Consider the following 13,594-nt stretch of genomic DNA (forward strand, 5'->3'; position numbering starts at 1 on the left):
CCGACGGTGGGTCTTTGCCCCCCCCGGGGGGGGGTCCTGCCCCTGTTATCATCTCTGAGAGGGTGCTGCCCCCCCCCACTGTGACCCCTTGGGGGGGGTTGTTCCCTCCTTAATACCCCACTGGGGGCATCCTTTGCCCCGCCCCCTTATTACCTCTGTGCCAAAATATCCCTGGGGGGGGGGAAACACGGTCCTCCTGCTCCCCATCTCCATTAAATACCCCCTGGGGGGGGGGATCTTCCCGGCCCTGTTGGAGGGCGGGTGGTGGGAAGGGAAACTGAGGCACGGCGGCGTCTGAGCCCCTTCTTCGGGGCAAGGGGGGCTTGCGGCCACCGGGGAACCCACTGGCCCCCAAACTCGCAGGGTCCGGGGCTTTCGGGGGAGCATCCAGGGGCTGGGAAAGAGGGATCTCCCCGGAGCCGGATCCCGGCCCGGGGGTGTTACAGAAGCCGGTGGGATGCGGCTGGCGGCACTGAGGGACCCGCGCGGCAAAGCAGGAGTGATTTGCAGCCCCGAGTTTGCTCTCTGTAGCACTTGGGATGTCCTTTTCCCCCCTCCTCTCCTGATTTTTCCCATGGGATGATAATACCGGATCCCATGGGGCTCTGCGGGCCCCCGCTGAGCCTGGCTGCTCCCTGACCTCCCTCCCTGCCGTCATCGTCCTGCGATTGCCGGGCCGGTGACGCGGCTGATAAAGGCTTAATGATTGCCTAGTTCGCCGTCCTGACGTGCCGTCCCCATCCCGCGTCCGCCCTGCCCCGGCTCCGTCGGCGCGTGGCTACGCTGGTGCTCTGCATTCGGCCTGCCCGAGCCCCTCCGGCCGCCCCATGGCACGTTTGAGCTCCTAAATTGCAGAAAAAACCTCTAAAGCCAGTCCCACCTCCTGTTCGTGTACCGTGTCTCCCAAGACGGCGTTATAATTCGTTTTCCTATGTTTTTCTGAAGGTGCAAGGAGCGGGGCTGGTGCCCACAGCCTCCGCTGCGCCCGGGGCTGCAACCGGTTTCACGTTCCCACCTCTGTTCCTGGAAGGAAGGAGCTCGGTTCCAGTCCTCGCCCAGGGGCCTTCAGGTGGCCCTCAGCGTCTGGCAAGCGGCTGCCCGCGGCGGGGATTTGGGGGAAGGCTTGGCAAAACGGCGGTTGGGTTTCTGCCCGGCGCGGGGAACCCGGCTCCTCCACGGCACGTCCCCGTCGGCGGGGTGGGATCAGGGAACGGGGCGCCGGGCCGGGATGCTCCGGGGCACTCCGGCTCCTTCCCGGCGGACCTGAGGGTTTGCTTCGAGCAATGCACGGCTAAGGGGAGCCGAGGTTCCCTGCCGAGGCCCGACGCTCTCCGGGCAACATTAAGACCAACAGGTCACAGTTCAGCCTGCGTCCAAACCGGTGCTGGGTGCGAGGGGGAGGTTTGGGGGGGGGGGGGACACACCTGGGAGTCGCTGCTTTGCGCTCACCTTCTCTCCCTTCCCCCTTTCTGCAGCTCCTCCCTGGAGATAGGAGATATCGGCCCCTTTCGCCGGTGGTTTGCAAAGTCTCTGCTGGCCGGAGCCGTCCGTGTGCGGACGACAGCCGGGAGAGCGTGCCAGCCGCCTCCGGAGCAATCCCGGCGGTGGAGCCGGGCTCTGGCAGGGCGCCGGGCTGGCAGCGAGCCCCTCAGAGCAGCCGGGAGCACCTTGAAGAGCTGCTCCGCGAAGAGCCGCTCGCCGACAGCTTCCCTGCACTTTGTCCCTTCGCCGGACGGTGCCGAAACGGGAGCAGGTAACAGGACGCTGAGGCCGTGCCGGGGGCCGCAAGGGGCACAGGGGGCTGCCGGCCCTGCGGGGAAGGGGCTGCGTGGCGCGGAGGGGACGGGCTCTCCGAGCTGCCGAGAGCTCGGAGGAGAAACCTCGGCTGCCGAGCCCGTGCGGGAGGCAGAGACCCCCAGCCTGGCTCCGGCTGCCCTGGTGTCGGCCCAGCTGCTGTTCTGGGAAACGTCCAGCGCCGCAGGGGGGTTTGGGGGGGTTTCACAGCTGGGATGGAGCTGGGGGAGGGCAGTGCCTTGTCCGCCGTCGAGCTCTCACCTTCGCTCTCCGGGTGAGCGCGGGTTTTGGGGCAGGGAGCGTCTCTGCTCTGGATTCATGGGCGCGCTTGGACTCCCCTGCGTTTCCATAGCGCGCAGAGGCGGTGTGAAAGCAGCGGCTGCTCCCGGTCTCCGGGCGAAGGGACCAAAGTTTGCAGGAACGCGCTGTGGTGGGGGGTGGTTCCCATCAAACTGAGCCCGGGAGGCGAAACCGAGACCTGGCAGAGGGGTTTGAAGTGCGGAGAGCAGATAAAGATGACCTGCCAGACACAATAGGAAGTGCGAAGGTCCAGGATTTCAGCTCAGTCATTTCAGCGAAGCTTTTCTCTTTGATGTGGTGCCCTGACACGGTGAGAAACTCTCTGTCTCGCGGCTGTAGCAGGACTCCGGAAAGGCTTCGCCGTTGTGAAAGTCCCTGTTTGTGCAAAGTGAAAAAAGTAAGGGAGCATCTTTCCATGGCCTGCTGCAGCGCGGCGGTGACGAGGGGAGCGGGGACTTCCCTCCGACAGGTCGTCCCTGGAGTCGCAGGTCCCTGGATCTGGTCCCCAAACTTGGGGAACGGGGGGTTTTGGGGCTGGCCTCCCCGCTGGCTCCGGATCGCCTTCCCAAGCTGCGTGCGTGTGGCCGGGCCGGGGCTCAGCACCTCTCCCGGTGGCCTGTGTGGCACAGAGTGACATCTGTCCCACGTGTCTCCGCTGCCCAGGGCATGAGCAGGAGAGACGGCCCGTGATGGCGGAGAGCAGCAGCTTGGAGCACCCTGGCCTGGATAAGGCAGCCGGCGAGGAGTTCCTGCAGGAAGCCTTCCAGATCCTCCTGGAAGAGGTGGTCAGGAAGGGTACGGATGCGACAGAGAAGGTGAGCCAGCTCCGGAGCAGCAGAGCGAGGAGGGGACCGGCGTGGGGACGGCGCTGGGGCTCCAGCTGGGTTGGCAGGGAGCCACGTCCTGGGCTCTTCTGAGCCACATCTCACAGCAACGTTCGTGCCTGTCCCTGCCCTTCGCTTCCGCCACGGGCAGCCCCGGTCTGGAGGGGACCACGCGGCGGTGCGGGGATGGCCGCGGGTGACAGGAGGCAGCCGGCCTCGCTGGGGCCTGCACTGCCACCCCGGGATGGGCCAGCCGGCAGCTGGGGACAGGCAGCAGCTGGGGACAGCCCTCGGGGACTCTGCTGTCCCCCCTCGCCAGCCAAAAAGCAGGGTCAGGCCACGAGCCAGCCTGGCCGCTCGGATCTGGTCTCCTTCACCCGCCCCTCGCGTGGGGACCTAGCAGAGCGGGATCCATGGCCCCAGCCCGGAGCAGTGCTCCCGGGCCCTGACCCCCATCCCCGCAGGTCTGCGACTGGAAGGAGCCCCAGGAGCTGCAGGAGCTGCTGGACCTGGAGCTGAGGAGCCACGGGGAGCCGCGGCAGAGAGTGCTGGAGCGCTGCCGGGACGTCATCCGCTACAGCGTGAAAACCTGTGAGCGCGGCGGTTCGCCAGGCGCCCCGGGGCGAGCCCGGCTGGCGCTCAGCGGATCCCATCCGGCAGCCGCGCGCGAGGCCGGCTCCCCACCCCGCCGTTCGATGCCCTCCGGGTCACGGGTCCGCCGTGCCCTGCTCACGTCTCGGCCACGCGCCCTGCTGCACGCGCGGCTCTGGACACGGCCCAGCTCATGGCCGTGCCGTGCGCGCGGGTCCCGGCTCGCGCGGGTCACGGTTGCCCCCTCGTGGCTGCGGCCCAAGGACCCGAGTCCCTCGCGGGGCGGCGGTGACGGGGGTCCCGCGAGGACCCGGCCGAGGCTCCTGGCCTCCCTGGGACGTCTCGGAGGCGAGCTGCCCTCGCCTGCCGGCCGCTGAGGCCTCTGCCCGTCTCCCCCAGGTCACCCTCGCTTCTTTAACCAGCTGTTTTCCGGCCTGGACCATCACGCCCTGGTGGGACGCATGATCACGGAGGCCCTCAACACCAGCCAGTACGTGCTTGCGCCCGGGGGGGCACCGTTACCGCACCCAGGGATGGTTAGGTGCCAGCAGCAAGGGGGGTTTGGGGGGGTCTCGTTCCCATCTGAAGGTTTTTGGGGAGCCTGGAGGAATGGGGGCGGCCAGCAGCGCGTCCCACCCCACGCGAGCGGGGCCGGGTTGTGCGTCTTCCAGGTACACCTACGAGATCGCCCCGGTGTTCGTGCTCATGGAGGAGGTGGTGCTGGCGAAGCTGCGGGAGCTGGTCGGCTGGAGCAGCGGGGACGGCATCTTCTGCCCGGGTGCGCGAGGCCGGCGGGCGCGGGTGGGTCGAGCCCTTTCCCTTCCCGGGTGCCCACCCGGCACGGCAGGGATCGCGGTGGGCTTGGTCCCAGCCCCAGCGGCGGCGCGGCCGTGTCTCCGCTCCCAGCCGGCCGTGACCTCCGCGGTTTTGTCCCCTTGCAGGTGGCTCCATCTCCAACATGTTCGCCATGAACGTGGCGCGGTACCACCGCTTCCCGGAGAGCAAGCACAGGGGCAGCTGGGCCCTGCCGCGCCTGGTGCTCTTCGCCTCGCGGGAGGTGCGGAGCTCCGGGAAGGCGGCTCCTCTCCGGCTGATCTCGCGGCGTCCCCCACGCTGCCCGGCTGGACTGGGACGCGCGTGGGGACAGGAGGGGAGAGGGCGGGTTGGGAGAGGCTGGATGCGTTTGGGAGCGATCCCCAGGCTGATCCGCATCTACCCCCCTCTCAGAGCCACTACTCCATCCAGAAGGGAGCCGCGTTCCTGGGCATCGGCATCGACAACATCTACCTGGTCGGCGTTGACGAGAGGTGAGAGCATCCAGGCCGATCCGAGCCGGAGGCCAGTAGATCCCGGCTCCGCTGGTTGGCCAGCTCCCCGCTGTGATTTTTGCTCCACGTCCATCAGGGGGAAGATGATCCCCGAGGAGCTGGAGAAGGAGATCAAGAGGGCGAAAGCCGAGGTGGGACTGGGGGAGAGGGGAGCGCCCGCGCGGCGCTGGGGCAGAGCCGTGCGCGACGGGCGTCCCTCACCGTGGCCTCCTGCCCGGTCAGGGCGCCGTGCCTTTCTTCGTCAGTGCCACCTGCGGCACCACGGTCCTGGGCACCTTCGACCCGCTGCAGGGCATAGCAGACGTGTGCCAGCGCCACGGCATCTGGCTCCACGTGGATGTGGGTGACTTTGGGGGGGATTTGAGGCCACGTGGGTGTCCCGCCGGGTCCCCTGGGCCTCCGCGCGAGCCCGGTCTCCCCCGGGGCGCCTCTGGGAGCAGCGGCTGCTCTGACACCTCTCTCCCTTCCTCGCAGGCCGCTTGGGGCGGCAGCGCCCTGCTCTCCAGGAAGCACCGGCACCTCCTGGCCGGCATCGAGAGGCGAGTACCCCCGGGGCTGGGTCTAGCTGAGCTGGGCCGCAAAGCGGGCTCAGAACTCGCCTTTTAACGCCTCGCGGATCCGGGGCAGAGCCGCGATCTCTCCCCGCGTCCCGCTTGGCTTTTCCCTGCGCCGCGGCCCCGCGCGAGTTGCCGCCGGGACGACGGCAGCGGCGGTGGGAAGGGCTGCGCTCTGCCCCAGCGGCGATTGCTGCTCCGGGCAGCGCCCGCCGGGCTTTCAGCCGCCCCCTGACCGGCTCCGTGCCCTGTCGCAGGGCGGATTCGGTGGCCTGGAACCCCCACAAGATGCTGACGGTGGGTTTGCAGTGCTCGGCCTTCCTGCTCCGAGACAGCTCCGTAGGTCCCGCCGCCCCCGTCTCCCGCAGGCGTTAGCGGGAGGCCTGGCCGGCCCGGGGGCGACCCTGGGGGGCCCGGGACCTCCCCGGGCGCCCGCCCCACGCCGCGGCGTCACCGCCGTCTCTCGCAGGGCCTGCTGCAGCGGTGCCACGGGGCCAGCGCCACGTACCTCTTCCAGCCCGACAAGTTCTACGACGTGTCCTACGACACGGGCGACAAGACCATCCAGTGCGGCCGCAGGGTGGACTGCCTCAAGCTCTGGCTGCTCTGGAAGGCCGTGGGGACGGAGGGGCTGGAGAGACGCGTGGACCGGGCCTTCGCCTTCACCAGGTGAGCGCCGCGAAGGGCACGGGGCGGCGATGCCCCTGAGTCCCCAAGTTTCCCCGACGCCTCGCGCCTTTGTAGCGGGGTTGGTCCCGTCGCTCACGCTCTCGTTTGCCCCCAGGTACCTGGCCGAGGAGGTGAAGAGGAGGGATGGCTTCCAGCTGGTGCTGGAGGTACGGCTGGAGGGGGCCTGGGAGAGACTGAGCGGTGGTGCTAGGACGAGCAGGGACTCCTGGGCTCTGCCCCCTGCTCTAACCACGGCTCAGAGGCTCTTTACGCCTCATTCCCCCGCTTGGTAACTGCCCAAGGGACGCGGACAGGCGTCAGAAGGGGACCGGGAGCTGGGGAAGTTGCCCTGCGATGAGGTTTAAAGCCCAGGGTGTTCCCGAAAGGGGGACGGGGGAGAGCAGGTGCCCCCCAGACCCGCTTTTCCGGAGGCTACGTCTCCGTGCGGGGCGCTCGCCGGGCAGCGCTGCTTCGGGGGCCCCCGCCGCGACTCCGTGTCCTCCTCCCGCAGCCGGAGTTCATCAACCTCTGCTTCTGGTTCGTGCCGCCCAGCCTGCGCGGCAAGGAGGGCTCCGCCGATTACTGGTCCCGGCTGGACAAGGTGAGCGCCGGCGTCGCCCCGTCGGAGCCGCGGGGCCGCTCTGGCCGGCCCCGTTGGCCGCGGATCCGAGCGGGTCGCGTCTCCTCGCAGGTGGCTCCCGTGATCAAGGAGCGGATGATGAGAACGGGCTCCATGATGGTGGGTTACCAGCCGCACGGCGCCAGGGTCAACTTCTTCCGCCAGATCGTTACCAGCCCCGCGGTGACCAGGGCGGACTTGGACTTCTTCCTGGACGAGATCGAGAGGCTCGGCAGGGATCTGTAGGGAGCCCGGGGACCTCGTGCGGCCCCCGCTCGGCTCCGTGGCCGCCTCCGGCTCCTCTTCGCGCTGGAAGGCCATGGCGAAGGCTGGCTCGGGCGCAGACCGCTGTTCCCTGCCCCGTCCTCCGCGAGCCGCTGCCTAACGCGCTCCACCCCACCTCAACGTTAACCTGGGCCGTGATCGTGTTCCCTCGGCTTCTCCCTGATTCATCCCCCTCTCCTCCCTCTTCCTTGGACATCGTCCCAGCCTGAGAGCCTGGAGCGAGGGCGTTCAGGGAGTCGGAAGAGGGGACGATACTGGATATTGGACACTTATGGGCTCGTGCTCCAGCAAAGTCAACGCTTGGCCAGACCCGCCGCCCCCCAGGCCGTGTCCTGCAACGGGCGTCCTGGACGGCAGCGTCTGCGCGTCCGCCCGGAGATGCTTTCACTGTGATTCCGGCAGGAATTTCTCCTGCTCTGCCCAGGGCTGTCTGAACGGCCGAACCCCCCCCTTGGAGCTCCCCGTGCCCCCCGGCTTCTCTGCGTCCCCACGTCACTCCGTCCGGGCAGAGCACTTGGATCAACTCTTAATAAATGTGGAGTAATCGTAGCAGCGGCTCTCCCACCCGCCGGGCGGCTCGGCTCCAGGGGAAGAGGCGTTACGGGGTGTCCGTGGGGAATGGCGGGGCTCCCGGGAAAAACAGGCAAAAATGACCCCGGCGCCTTCCCTTCTCCATCTCCCCTCGTTGCTGAGGGGTGGCAGGGTGGGACCTGGGTCCCCTCCTGTCCCCCAACCCCGGGCTCGCGTTGAACCACTCGCGGGGGACCGCGCGGCAGGGCCCGACCCCAAGGATGCCTCGCTGGGCTACGAGGGTAGGAAAAATAGACTTTTACTGCTCCGTTTTCCGTATGGAAAGAGCGGGCGAGGGAGGCCAGAAGCCTCGCTGCCTCGGTGAGGTCTCGGCTTTGCCCCCAGACCCCCCGACTGCGGCTCGGCGCCCCTCAGGTGCCCCCGATGCTCTGGAGGAAGGCGAGCACCTCGGGGTCCACGTTGGCGCCGGCCAGGCAGGCGTGGAGGTGCGGGGCCGTGGCGTGCCGCTTCTCCCGCCGGAGCCACTCGCGGAGCATCTCGAAGATCTGCATCACCACGTTGTTGGGGTTGTCCTCGCGGATCTGCTCCAGGCGGCTCCTCTCCAGCCCCAGGCACTGGATCCCCACCTCCTGCCACTCCCGGCCCAGTTTTTGGGCCACCTGCAGCAGGTCCCTCTCCTTCAGCACGCGCTGCTCGCCTGCCCGGGGGGGAAACGGGGCACCGCGGCCGTGAGGACGCCCGGCCTCGCCGGCTCCGGCCGCGTCCTCACCGGAGGAGCCCATGGCGGCCCCGGCTCCGGCGCTGTCCTCACCGGAGGGGCCCATGGTGGCCTGCGGCGGCTCCCGCTCCGGCCCGCCGGGCCCGGGAAGGTCCTCGGCGCCGGGGAGCTGGAAGCGCTGGACGAGGTCGTGGCGGGAGAGCTGGCGCAGCAGGACGCCGGCGGTGCGCAGGGCCCGGCCGGGGAAGTGCTGCAGCAGCAGGCTGCAGAGGGCCGGCCGCGTGGCGGGGCGCAGGCGGCTCAGCGGGATCTGCCCCTCCAGCAGGTACTTGAAGGCCTGGAACTGCTCCTCGGGCAGGGCGAGCTGCAGCGCCAGCAGGGTCTCGCGCTCCGCCGCCGCCTCCGCCGCCTCCATCCCTGCAGCGGCGCCCGCGGCGAGCCGGCTCGGCGCCTGCCCCGCGCCCGGCCGTGGGGCCCCGGACCCCCCCCCGGTGCCCCCCAGCCTGCCGTGGGGCCCAGATCTCCCCGGTGTCCCCCAGCCTGCCGTGGGGCCCAGGCCCCCCCCCCGTCTGCCTGGTGCCCCCCAGCCTGCTGTGGGGTCTGGTTCCCCTCCCCGGACCCCCCCAGTGCCCCCCAGCCTGCTGTGGGGCCTGGTTGCCCCCGCCCAGACCCCCTGGACCCCCTGGTGCCCCCCAGCCCCCCACGGGGCCAGTCCCCCTGGTGCCCCCCAGCCCGCCATGGAGCCCAGACCCCCCTGTCCCCCTCAGCCTGCTATGGGGCCTGGTTCCCCCCGCCCAGCCCCCCCAGCCCCCCATGGGGTCGGTCCCCCTGGTGCCCCCCAGCCCACCATGGAGCCCAGACCCCCTGATTTCCACCCCCCCCCAAGCTGGCCATGGGGCCGGTCTCCCTGGTGCTCCCCAGCCCGCTATGGGGCCTGGCTCCCGCCCCCCCGGCCCACTATGGGGCTCGGTCCCCCTGGCTCCCCCCCAGTGCCCCCCAGCCTGCTATGGGCCCCCCCCAGCCCGCCATGGGCCCAGCCCTCCTAGTACCCCCCCCGTCGGTGACCCCACTCTGCCATAGGGCGCGATCCCCTTGGTCCCCCCCCCCGGCCCGCCATGGGGCGCGATCCCCCCGGTTCCCCCCCCACAGCCAGCCATGGGGCCCGGACTCGGCCGGTGCCCCCCCCCAGACCCCCCCGTGGGGCCCGAGCCCCGCCGCGGCGCCCCCGCCGCCCCTCACCGCGCTCCGCGCCGCCTCCGCGCCCGCTCCCACTGCCGGGGGCGGGGCCACCCGCAGCCCGCCAGGAAGCGGGGGCGGGGCCGGGGGCGGGGCCAGAGCGGGGCGGGGCCCGCCAGGAAGGGGCGTGGTCTGGGGAGTGGGGGCGTGGCCAGGGAATGGGGCGGGGCGAACGGGGGCAGTTCTTGCGGGGGGGCGCCTGGGGCAGTTCGGGGGTGCATGGATAGTTCTAGGGGGCTGTGGGGACAGTTTGGGGGTGTGGGGGCAGTTCTGGGGGGCTGTGGGGGGCAGTTAGGGGGCAGAGGGGCAGTTCTGGGGGGCAGAGGGGCAGTTAGGAGGTGCATGGGGCTGCTCTGGGGGGCTGTGGGGGCAGTTCAGGGTTGTGGGGGGCAGTTGGGGGGTGCATGGGTAGTTCTAGAGCGCTGTGGCGGCAGTTAGGGGGTGTGGGAGGCAGTTAGGGGACACAGGGGCAGTTCTGAGGGGTGTGGGGGGCAGTTAGGGGGCAGAGGGGCAGTTCTGGGGGGCAGAGGGGCAGTTAGGAGGTGCATGGGGCTGCTCTGGGGGCAGTTCAGGGTTGTGGGGGGGCAGTTAGGGGGTGCATGGGTAGTTCTAGAGCGCTGTGGGGGGCAGTTAGGGGGTGTGGGGGCAGTTCTGGGGGGCATGGGGGGCAGTTAGGGGGCAGAGGGGCAGTTCTGGGGGTGTGGGGGCAGTTAGGGGGTGTGGGGGCAGTTCTGGGGGGCGTGGGGGGGCAGTTAGGGGACACAGGGGCAGTTCTGGGGGGGGCGGGTCCCAACAAGGCGGGGAGCAGTCTCGAACCGGCGGCCCGCAGCGAAGGAACCCCACACGTCCAGCCCCACGTTTCCGAAAGCCGAGCTGTATTTCGCGTCCCCCCGGCCCGGCGCAGTGGGGGGGCTGCGGCGGGGCCCCCCCGATCCCACCTCATTTAGGGGCCGAGCCCCACCGTGTCCCCAAGTTTCAGGCCCCCCCTGCGATTTTGAGGGGGGGGCCCACAGCAGCCCCATGGGGGGGGAGACTTGGAGCACCCCCCCCCAGCCCGGCTCCGTGGGGCGGCATGTGGTCCCCTCCCGGTGCGGGGGGGCCCAGCGGCGCCCCCCCCTCGCTGCAGCCCGGCGCCCGGGGCGCCCTCAGGCTGGGCTGCCGGGGGGGCAGCGGGTGCCCCCCTCCTGGCCCTCGGTGCCCGCCAGCGGGTGCCCCGTCCTGTCCACGCACCAGCACTGCCCCCGCTTCGGCCCCTTGGAGGCCCGGCACTGCGGGGGGAGCCGCCGTCAGCTGGGGGGGGGGACACGGACCCCCGGGGGGGGTGTGCAGACCCCATGTGGCCACCCAGCCCTGGGGAAACTGAGGCACAGGGGGGGCCCAGATGCACCACCCCCCAGGACACCCAAGCTGGGGAAACTGAGGCACAGGGGAAACTGAGGTGGGGGGGGCCCTGGGTGCACCACCCCCCAGGACACCCAACTTGGGGAAACTGAGGTGGGGGGGGCCCTGGGTGCACCACCCCCCAGGACACCCAACCTGGGGAAACTGAGGTGGGGGGGGCCCTGGGTGCACCACCCCCCAGGACACCCAACTTGGGGAAACTGAGGTGGGGGGGGCCCTGGGTGCACCACCCCCCAGGACACCCAACTTGGGGAAACTGAGGTGGGGGGGGCCCTGGGTGCACCACCCCCCAGGTCACCCAACCTGGGGAAACTGAGGTGGGGGGGGCCCTGGGTGCACCACCCCCCAGGACACCCAACTTGGGGAAACTGAGGCACAGGGGAAACCAGGGCGGGGGGGGGCCCTGGGTGCGTTACCCACGCAGACACCCAACCTGGGGAAACTGAGGCAGGGGGACACCCCCCCCCCCCCCGGGTGCACCAGCCACCAGGTCACCCAACTTGGGGACACTGAGGCACAGGAGGCTCTGGGCCACTCTACCCGCCTGGACACCCAGCCCGGGGAAGCGGAGGCCGGGGGGGCGCTGGGGGCCCAGGCCGGGCCGGGGGGGGCAGGCGGAGGCCGGGGGGGGGTCCCCTACCTGCTTGGTGCGGTAGAAGCCCCTGGTGTCGCAGTTGGGGATGAAGATGTCCTCGGCGCTCAGGTACAGCGAGGCCTTCAGCTCCTGCAGCACCGCGGCCAGGTGCATGCGGCAGGGCGCCTGCGGGGGGGGGGGGGGGGGGCACGCGGGGGGGTGAGCTGGGGGGGGCGGGAGGGTCCCCCCGCTGTCCCCTCCCCGTCCCCCGCGGGGGGGGCACCCACCGTCTCCAGGTCCTGGCGGCCGTCGGCGTGCGGGGGCCGCTCGCGAGCCCCGGGGGGGGCCGGGGGGGGCCGCGGCTCCGACGTGGCGGGGGGCAGCTTGCGCCCTTCCTTGGCTCCGTCCCCTGTGGGGTGGGGAGGGGGGGGCATGGGAGGGGGTCAGCCCCGACCCCCTTTAATGGGGGGGGACCCCACAGCTGGGGGTGCCCCCCCCGGCTGCAGCCCCTCCCGCTGCCACACGAGGGCGCCCAGGCGCCCTGCGCAGCGCCGAGCACCCGGGGCCCCCCCGCGCCTCCCCCCGCCCCAGGGCGGCCGTGGGGGGGGGACGGGAAGGGGGGGGTGTCTCATGGGGGGGGGCACCGGCAAAGCAGCCCCCCCCGCCCCGCGCAGCCCCCCCGGCGTGGTCTCCGGACCGCAGCGGTTTGGGGGTCCCCTGCCCCCCCCCGCCCCGGGGACATGGGGGTCCCCGAGCCCCCCCCGGGTCCCCCCTCATTCCCCCCCCCCGCGGCCCCCCCAGTATACTGGGGTCCCCCCTCCCTTCCCCGGGGATAGAGCCCCCCCGGGTCCAGCCGGGGAGGCGGGGCACGGCCAGGACCCCCCTCCCCGGGGACGTGGAGGGGGGGGCGAGTCCCCGGTGCCCCCCCCGGGACGGGGCTGCCCGTGTGCGGCGCCCGGGAGCACCGCGTCCCCCATCGCTCCCCGACGGGGCCCCCCCGGGCTACGGGGATGCCCCGGCGGCCCCGGCGCTCTCCCGACAGCCGCGTCCCGGTCCCTCGCCGGGGGGGTGGCGGGGCCCCGAGCCCCCCCCTCCGCTCCCCCCGGGGTCCGGGGCTCCCCCGGGGCCCCCGCCCCTCCCCGACGGGCCCCGCCCGGTGCCTCCCCGGGGCCCCCCCTCCCCGACGGGCTCCCCCGGGACTCCCGTCCCTCCCCGACGGGCCCCGCCCGGTGCCTCCGCGGGGGCCGGGGCTCCCCCCGGTGCCCCCCCCCCGGGGTGCGGGGCTACCCCGGTGCCCCCGTCCCTCCCGGCCGGGCCCCGCCCGCTGCCCCCCCGGGGGTCCCCGCGGCTCCTCCCGGTACCTCCGCGGGGCCGGGGCTCCCCGGGCCCCCCCGACCGGCTCCCCCAGGGCCCCGGTGTCCCCATCCCTCCCCGCCGGGCCCCGCCTGGTGCCTCCGCGGGGGCCGGGGCTCCCCCCGGTTCCCCCCCCCCGAGGTGCGGGGCTCCCCGGCCCCCCCCCGACGGGCTCCCCCGGGGCCCCGGTGTCCCCATCCCTCCCCGCCGGGCCCCACCCGCTGCCCCCCCCGAGGTCCGGGGGTCCCCGGTGCCCCCGCCGGTGCCCCCGCGGGGCGGGGGGCGCTCACCTGCGGGGGGGTCGGTGGCGGCGGGGCGGGCGCGGGCGGCCAGGGCGCGGCAGACGCCGGTGCCGCGGAGCAGGGCGCGGAGCGGGGCGCGCTCGCCGGCGCGGGGCAGGCAGCGGAGCCCGCGGGCGCAGCCCGGCGTGTAAACCCCGCACGGCTCCCCGGGGCCGCGCGCCGCCGCGCCGCCGCCGCCGCCGCCGCCACCGGCACCGGCACCGGCACCGGCCGCCGCGGCCCAGGGCGCCGGCGCCAGCAGCAGCGCCGACACGAGCCAGCAGCCCGCGTGCATGGCGGCACCGCGACCCGCACCGGGACCCGCACCGGGACCGGCACCGGGACCGGGACCGCAGCGCACCAGGCCCCGCCGCCGCCCGCTCTGCCCGCGCCCGGCCCCGCCGCCGCCTTAAGTACCGCGCCCGGCCCCCGACCTGCCCCGGGCCGCCCCGCCAGGTGCGCCCGGCCCGGGGGGGCCCGGGGGGGTCCGGGGGGGCTCCGGCACCCCGGGGGGCTCCGGGAGCCCGGCGGAGCTG

The 13,594-nt window shown here is 72.6% G+C and overlaps 3 protein-coding genes across 6 annotated transcripts; 1 reads left to right on the plus strand and 2 right to left on the minus strand.

Annotated features, from left to right (window-relative positions):
- The first annotated feature begins 340 nt into the window (after positions 1 to 340).
- Positions 341 to 7,513, plus strand: CSAD (cysteine sulfinic acid decarboxylase). 4 transcript variants are annotated; one of them, XM_026122550.2, is made up of 18 exons: positions 343 to 830; positions 946 to 1,069; positions 1,476 to 1,753; positions 2,147 to 2,404; positions 2,758 to 2,909; positions 3,383 to 3,509; positions 3,909 to 3,999; positions 4,181 to 4,287; positions 4,451 to 4,566; positions 4,737 to 4,816; positions 4,914 to 4,968; positions 5,060 to 5,176; positions 5,312 to 5,376; positions 5,649 to 5,730; positions 5,861 to 6,060; positions 6,176 to 6,227; positions 6,572 to 6,661; positions 6,752 to 7,513. In XM_026122550.2, the coding sequence occupies exons 5-18, from the start codon at positions 2,784 to 2,786 to the stop codon at positions 6,923 to 6,925; spliced, it is 1,482 nt and encodes a 493-aa protein (XP_025978335.2). In that variant the 5' UTR covers positions 343 to 830; positions 946 to 1,069; positions 1,476 to 1,753; positions 2,147 to 2,404; positions 2,758 to 2,783; the 3' UTR covers positions 6,926 to 7,513. The 4 variants fall into 4 exon arrangements, with proteins under 4 accessions (XP_064354817.1, XP_025978335.2, XP_025978339.2 ...); XM_064498747.1 differs by lacking the exon at positions 2,147 to 2,404 and having other exon boundaries at positions 341 to 830; positions 5,649 to 5,688; XM_026122554.2 differs by lacking the exon at positions 2,147 to 2,404 and having other exon boundaries at positions 344 to 830.
- Positions 7,514 to 7,777: 264 nt separating this feature from the next.
- LOC112996849 (uncharacterized) lies at positions 7,778 to 9,547 on the minus strand. Its single transcript, XM_064498766.1, has 3 exons — positions 9,453 to 9,547; positions 8,307 to 8,630; positions 7,778 to 8,192 (listed from the first exon to the last, which is right to left on the minus strand). The coding sequence occupies exons 2-3, from the start codon at positions 8,626 to 8,628 to the stop codon at positions 7,906 to 7,908; spliced, it is 609 nt and encodes a 202-aa protein (XP_064354836.1). The 5' UTR covers positions 8,629 to 8,630; positions 9,453 to 9,547; the 3' UTR covers positions 7,778 to 7,905.
- Positions 9,548 to 10,307: 760 nt separating this feature from the next.
- IGFBP6 (insulin like growth factor binding protein 6) lies at positions 10,308 to 13,474 on the minus strand. The gene is made up of 4 exons (XM_064498761.1): positions 13,068 to 13,474; positions 11,712 to 11,833; positions 11,491 to 11,610; positions 10,308 to 10,717 (listed from the first exon to the last, which is right to left on the minus strand). Exons 1-4 carry the CDS (start codon positions 13,351 to 13,353, stop codon positions 10,595 to 10,597), a joined length of 651 nt encoding a protein of 216 aa, XP_064354831.1. The 5' UTR covers positions 13,354 to 13,474; the 3' UTR covers positions 10,308 to 10,594.
- Positions 13,475 to 13,594: the final 120 nt, after the last annotated feature.

The sequence above is a fragment of the Dromaius novaehollandiae genome, chromosome 28, assembly GCF_036370855.1.
Source record: "Dromaius novaehollandiae isolate bDroNov1 chromosome 28, bDroNov1.hap1, whole genome shotgun sequence".
Classification (NCBI taxonomy): Eukaryota; Metazoa; Chordata; class Aves; order Casuariiformes; family Dromaiidae; genus Dromaius; species Dromaius novaehollandiae.

What these genes read in the sequence shown, in the direction of transcription:
- CSAD (XM_026122550.2), top strand. Translation starts at nt 2,784, where the DNA reads ATGGCGGAGAGCAGCAGCTTGGAGCACCCTGGCCTGGATAAGGCAGCC. An exon ending in TGCTCTTCGCCTCGCGGGAG is followed by an intron (nt 4,567 to 4,736) that starts GTGCGGAGCTCC and finishes CCCCCCTCTCAG; the next exon opens with AGCCACTACTCCATCCAGAA. An exon ending in CGGGCCTTCGCCTTCACCAG is followed by an intron (nt 6,061 to 6,175) that starts GTGAGCGCCGCG and finishes GTTTGCCCCCAG; the next exon opens with GTACCTGGCCGAGGAGGTGA.
- LOC112996849 (XM_064498766.1), bottom strand. Translation starts at nt 8,628, where the DNA reads ATGGAGGCGGCGGAGGCGGCGGCGGAGCGCGAGACCCTGCTGGCGCTG. An exon ending in GGCCACCATGGGCCCCTCCG is followed by an intron (nt 8,193 to 8,306) that starts GTGAGGACAGCG and finishes CCCCCCGGGCAG; the next exon opens with GCGAGCAGCGCGTGCTGAAG.
- IGFBP6 (XM_064498761.1), bottom strand. Translation starts at nt 13,353, where the DNA reads ATGCACGCGGGCTGCTGGCTCGTGTCGGCGCTGCTGCTGGCGCCGGCG. An exon ending in CGCCACCGACCCCCCCGCAG is followed by an intron (nt 11,834 to 13,067) that starts GTGAGCGCCCCC and finishes CCCACCCCACAG; the next exon opens with GGGACGGAGCCAAGGAAGGG. An exon ending in GCCGCCAGGACCTGGAGACG is followed by an intron (nt 11,611 to 11,711) that starts GTGGGTGCCCCC and finishes CCCCCCCCGCAG; the next exon opens with GCGCCCTGCCGCATGCACCT.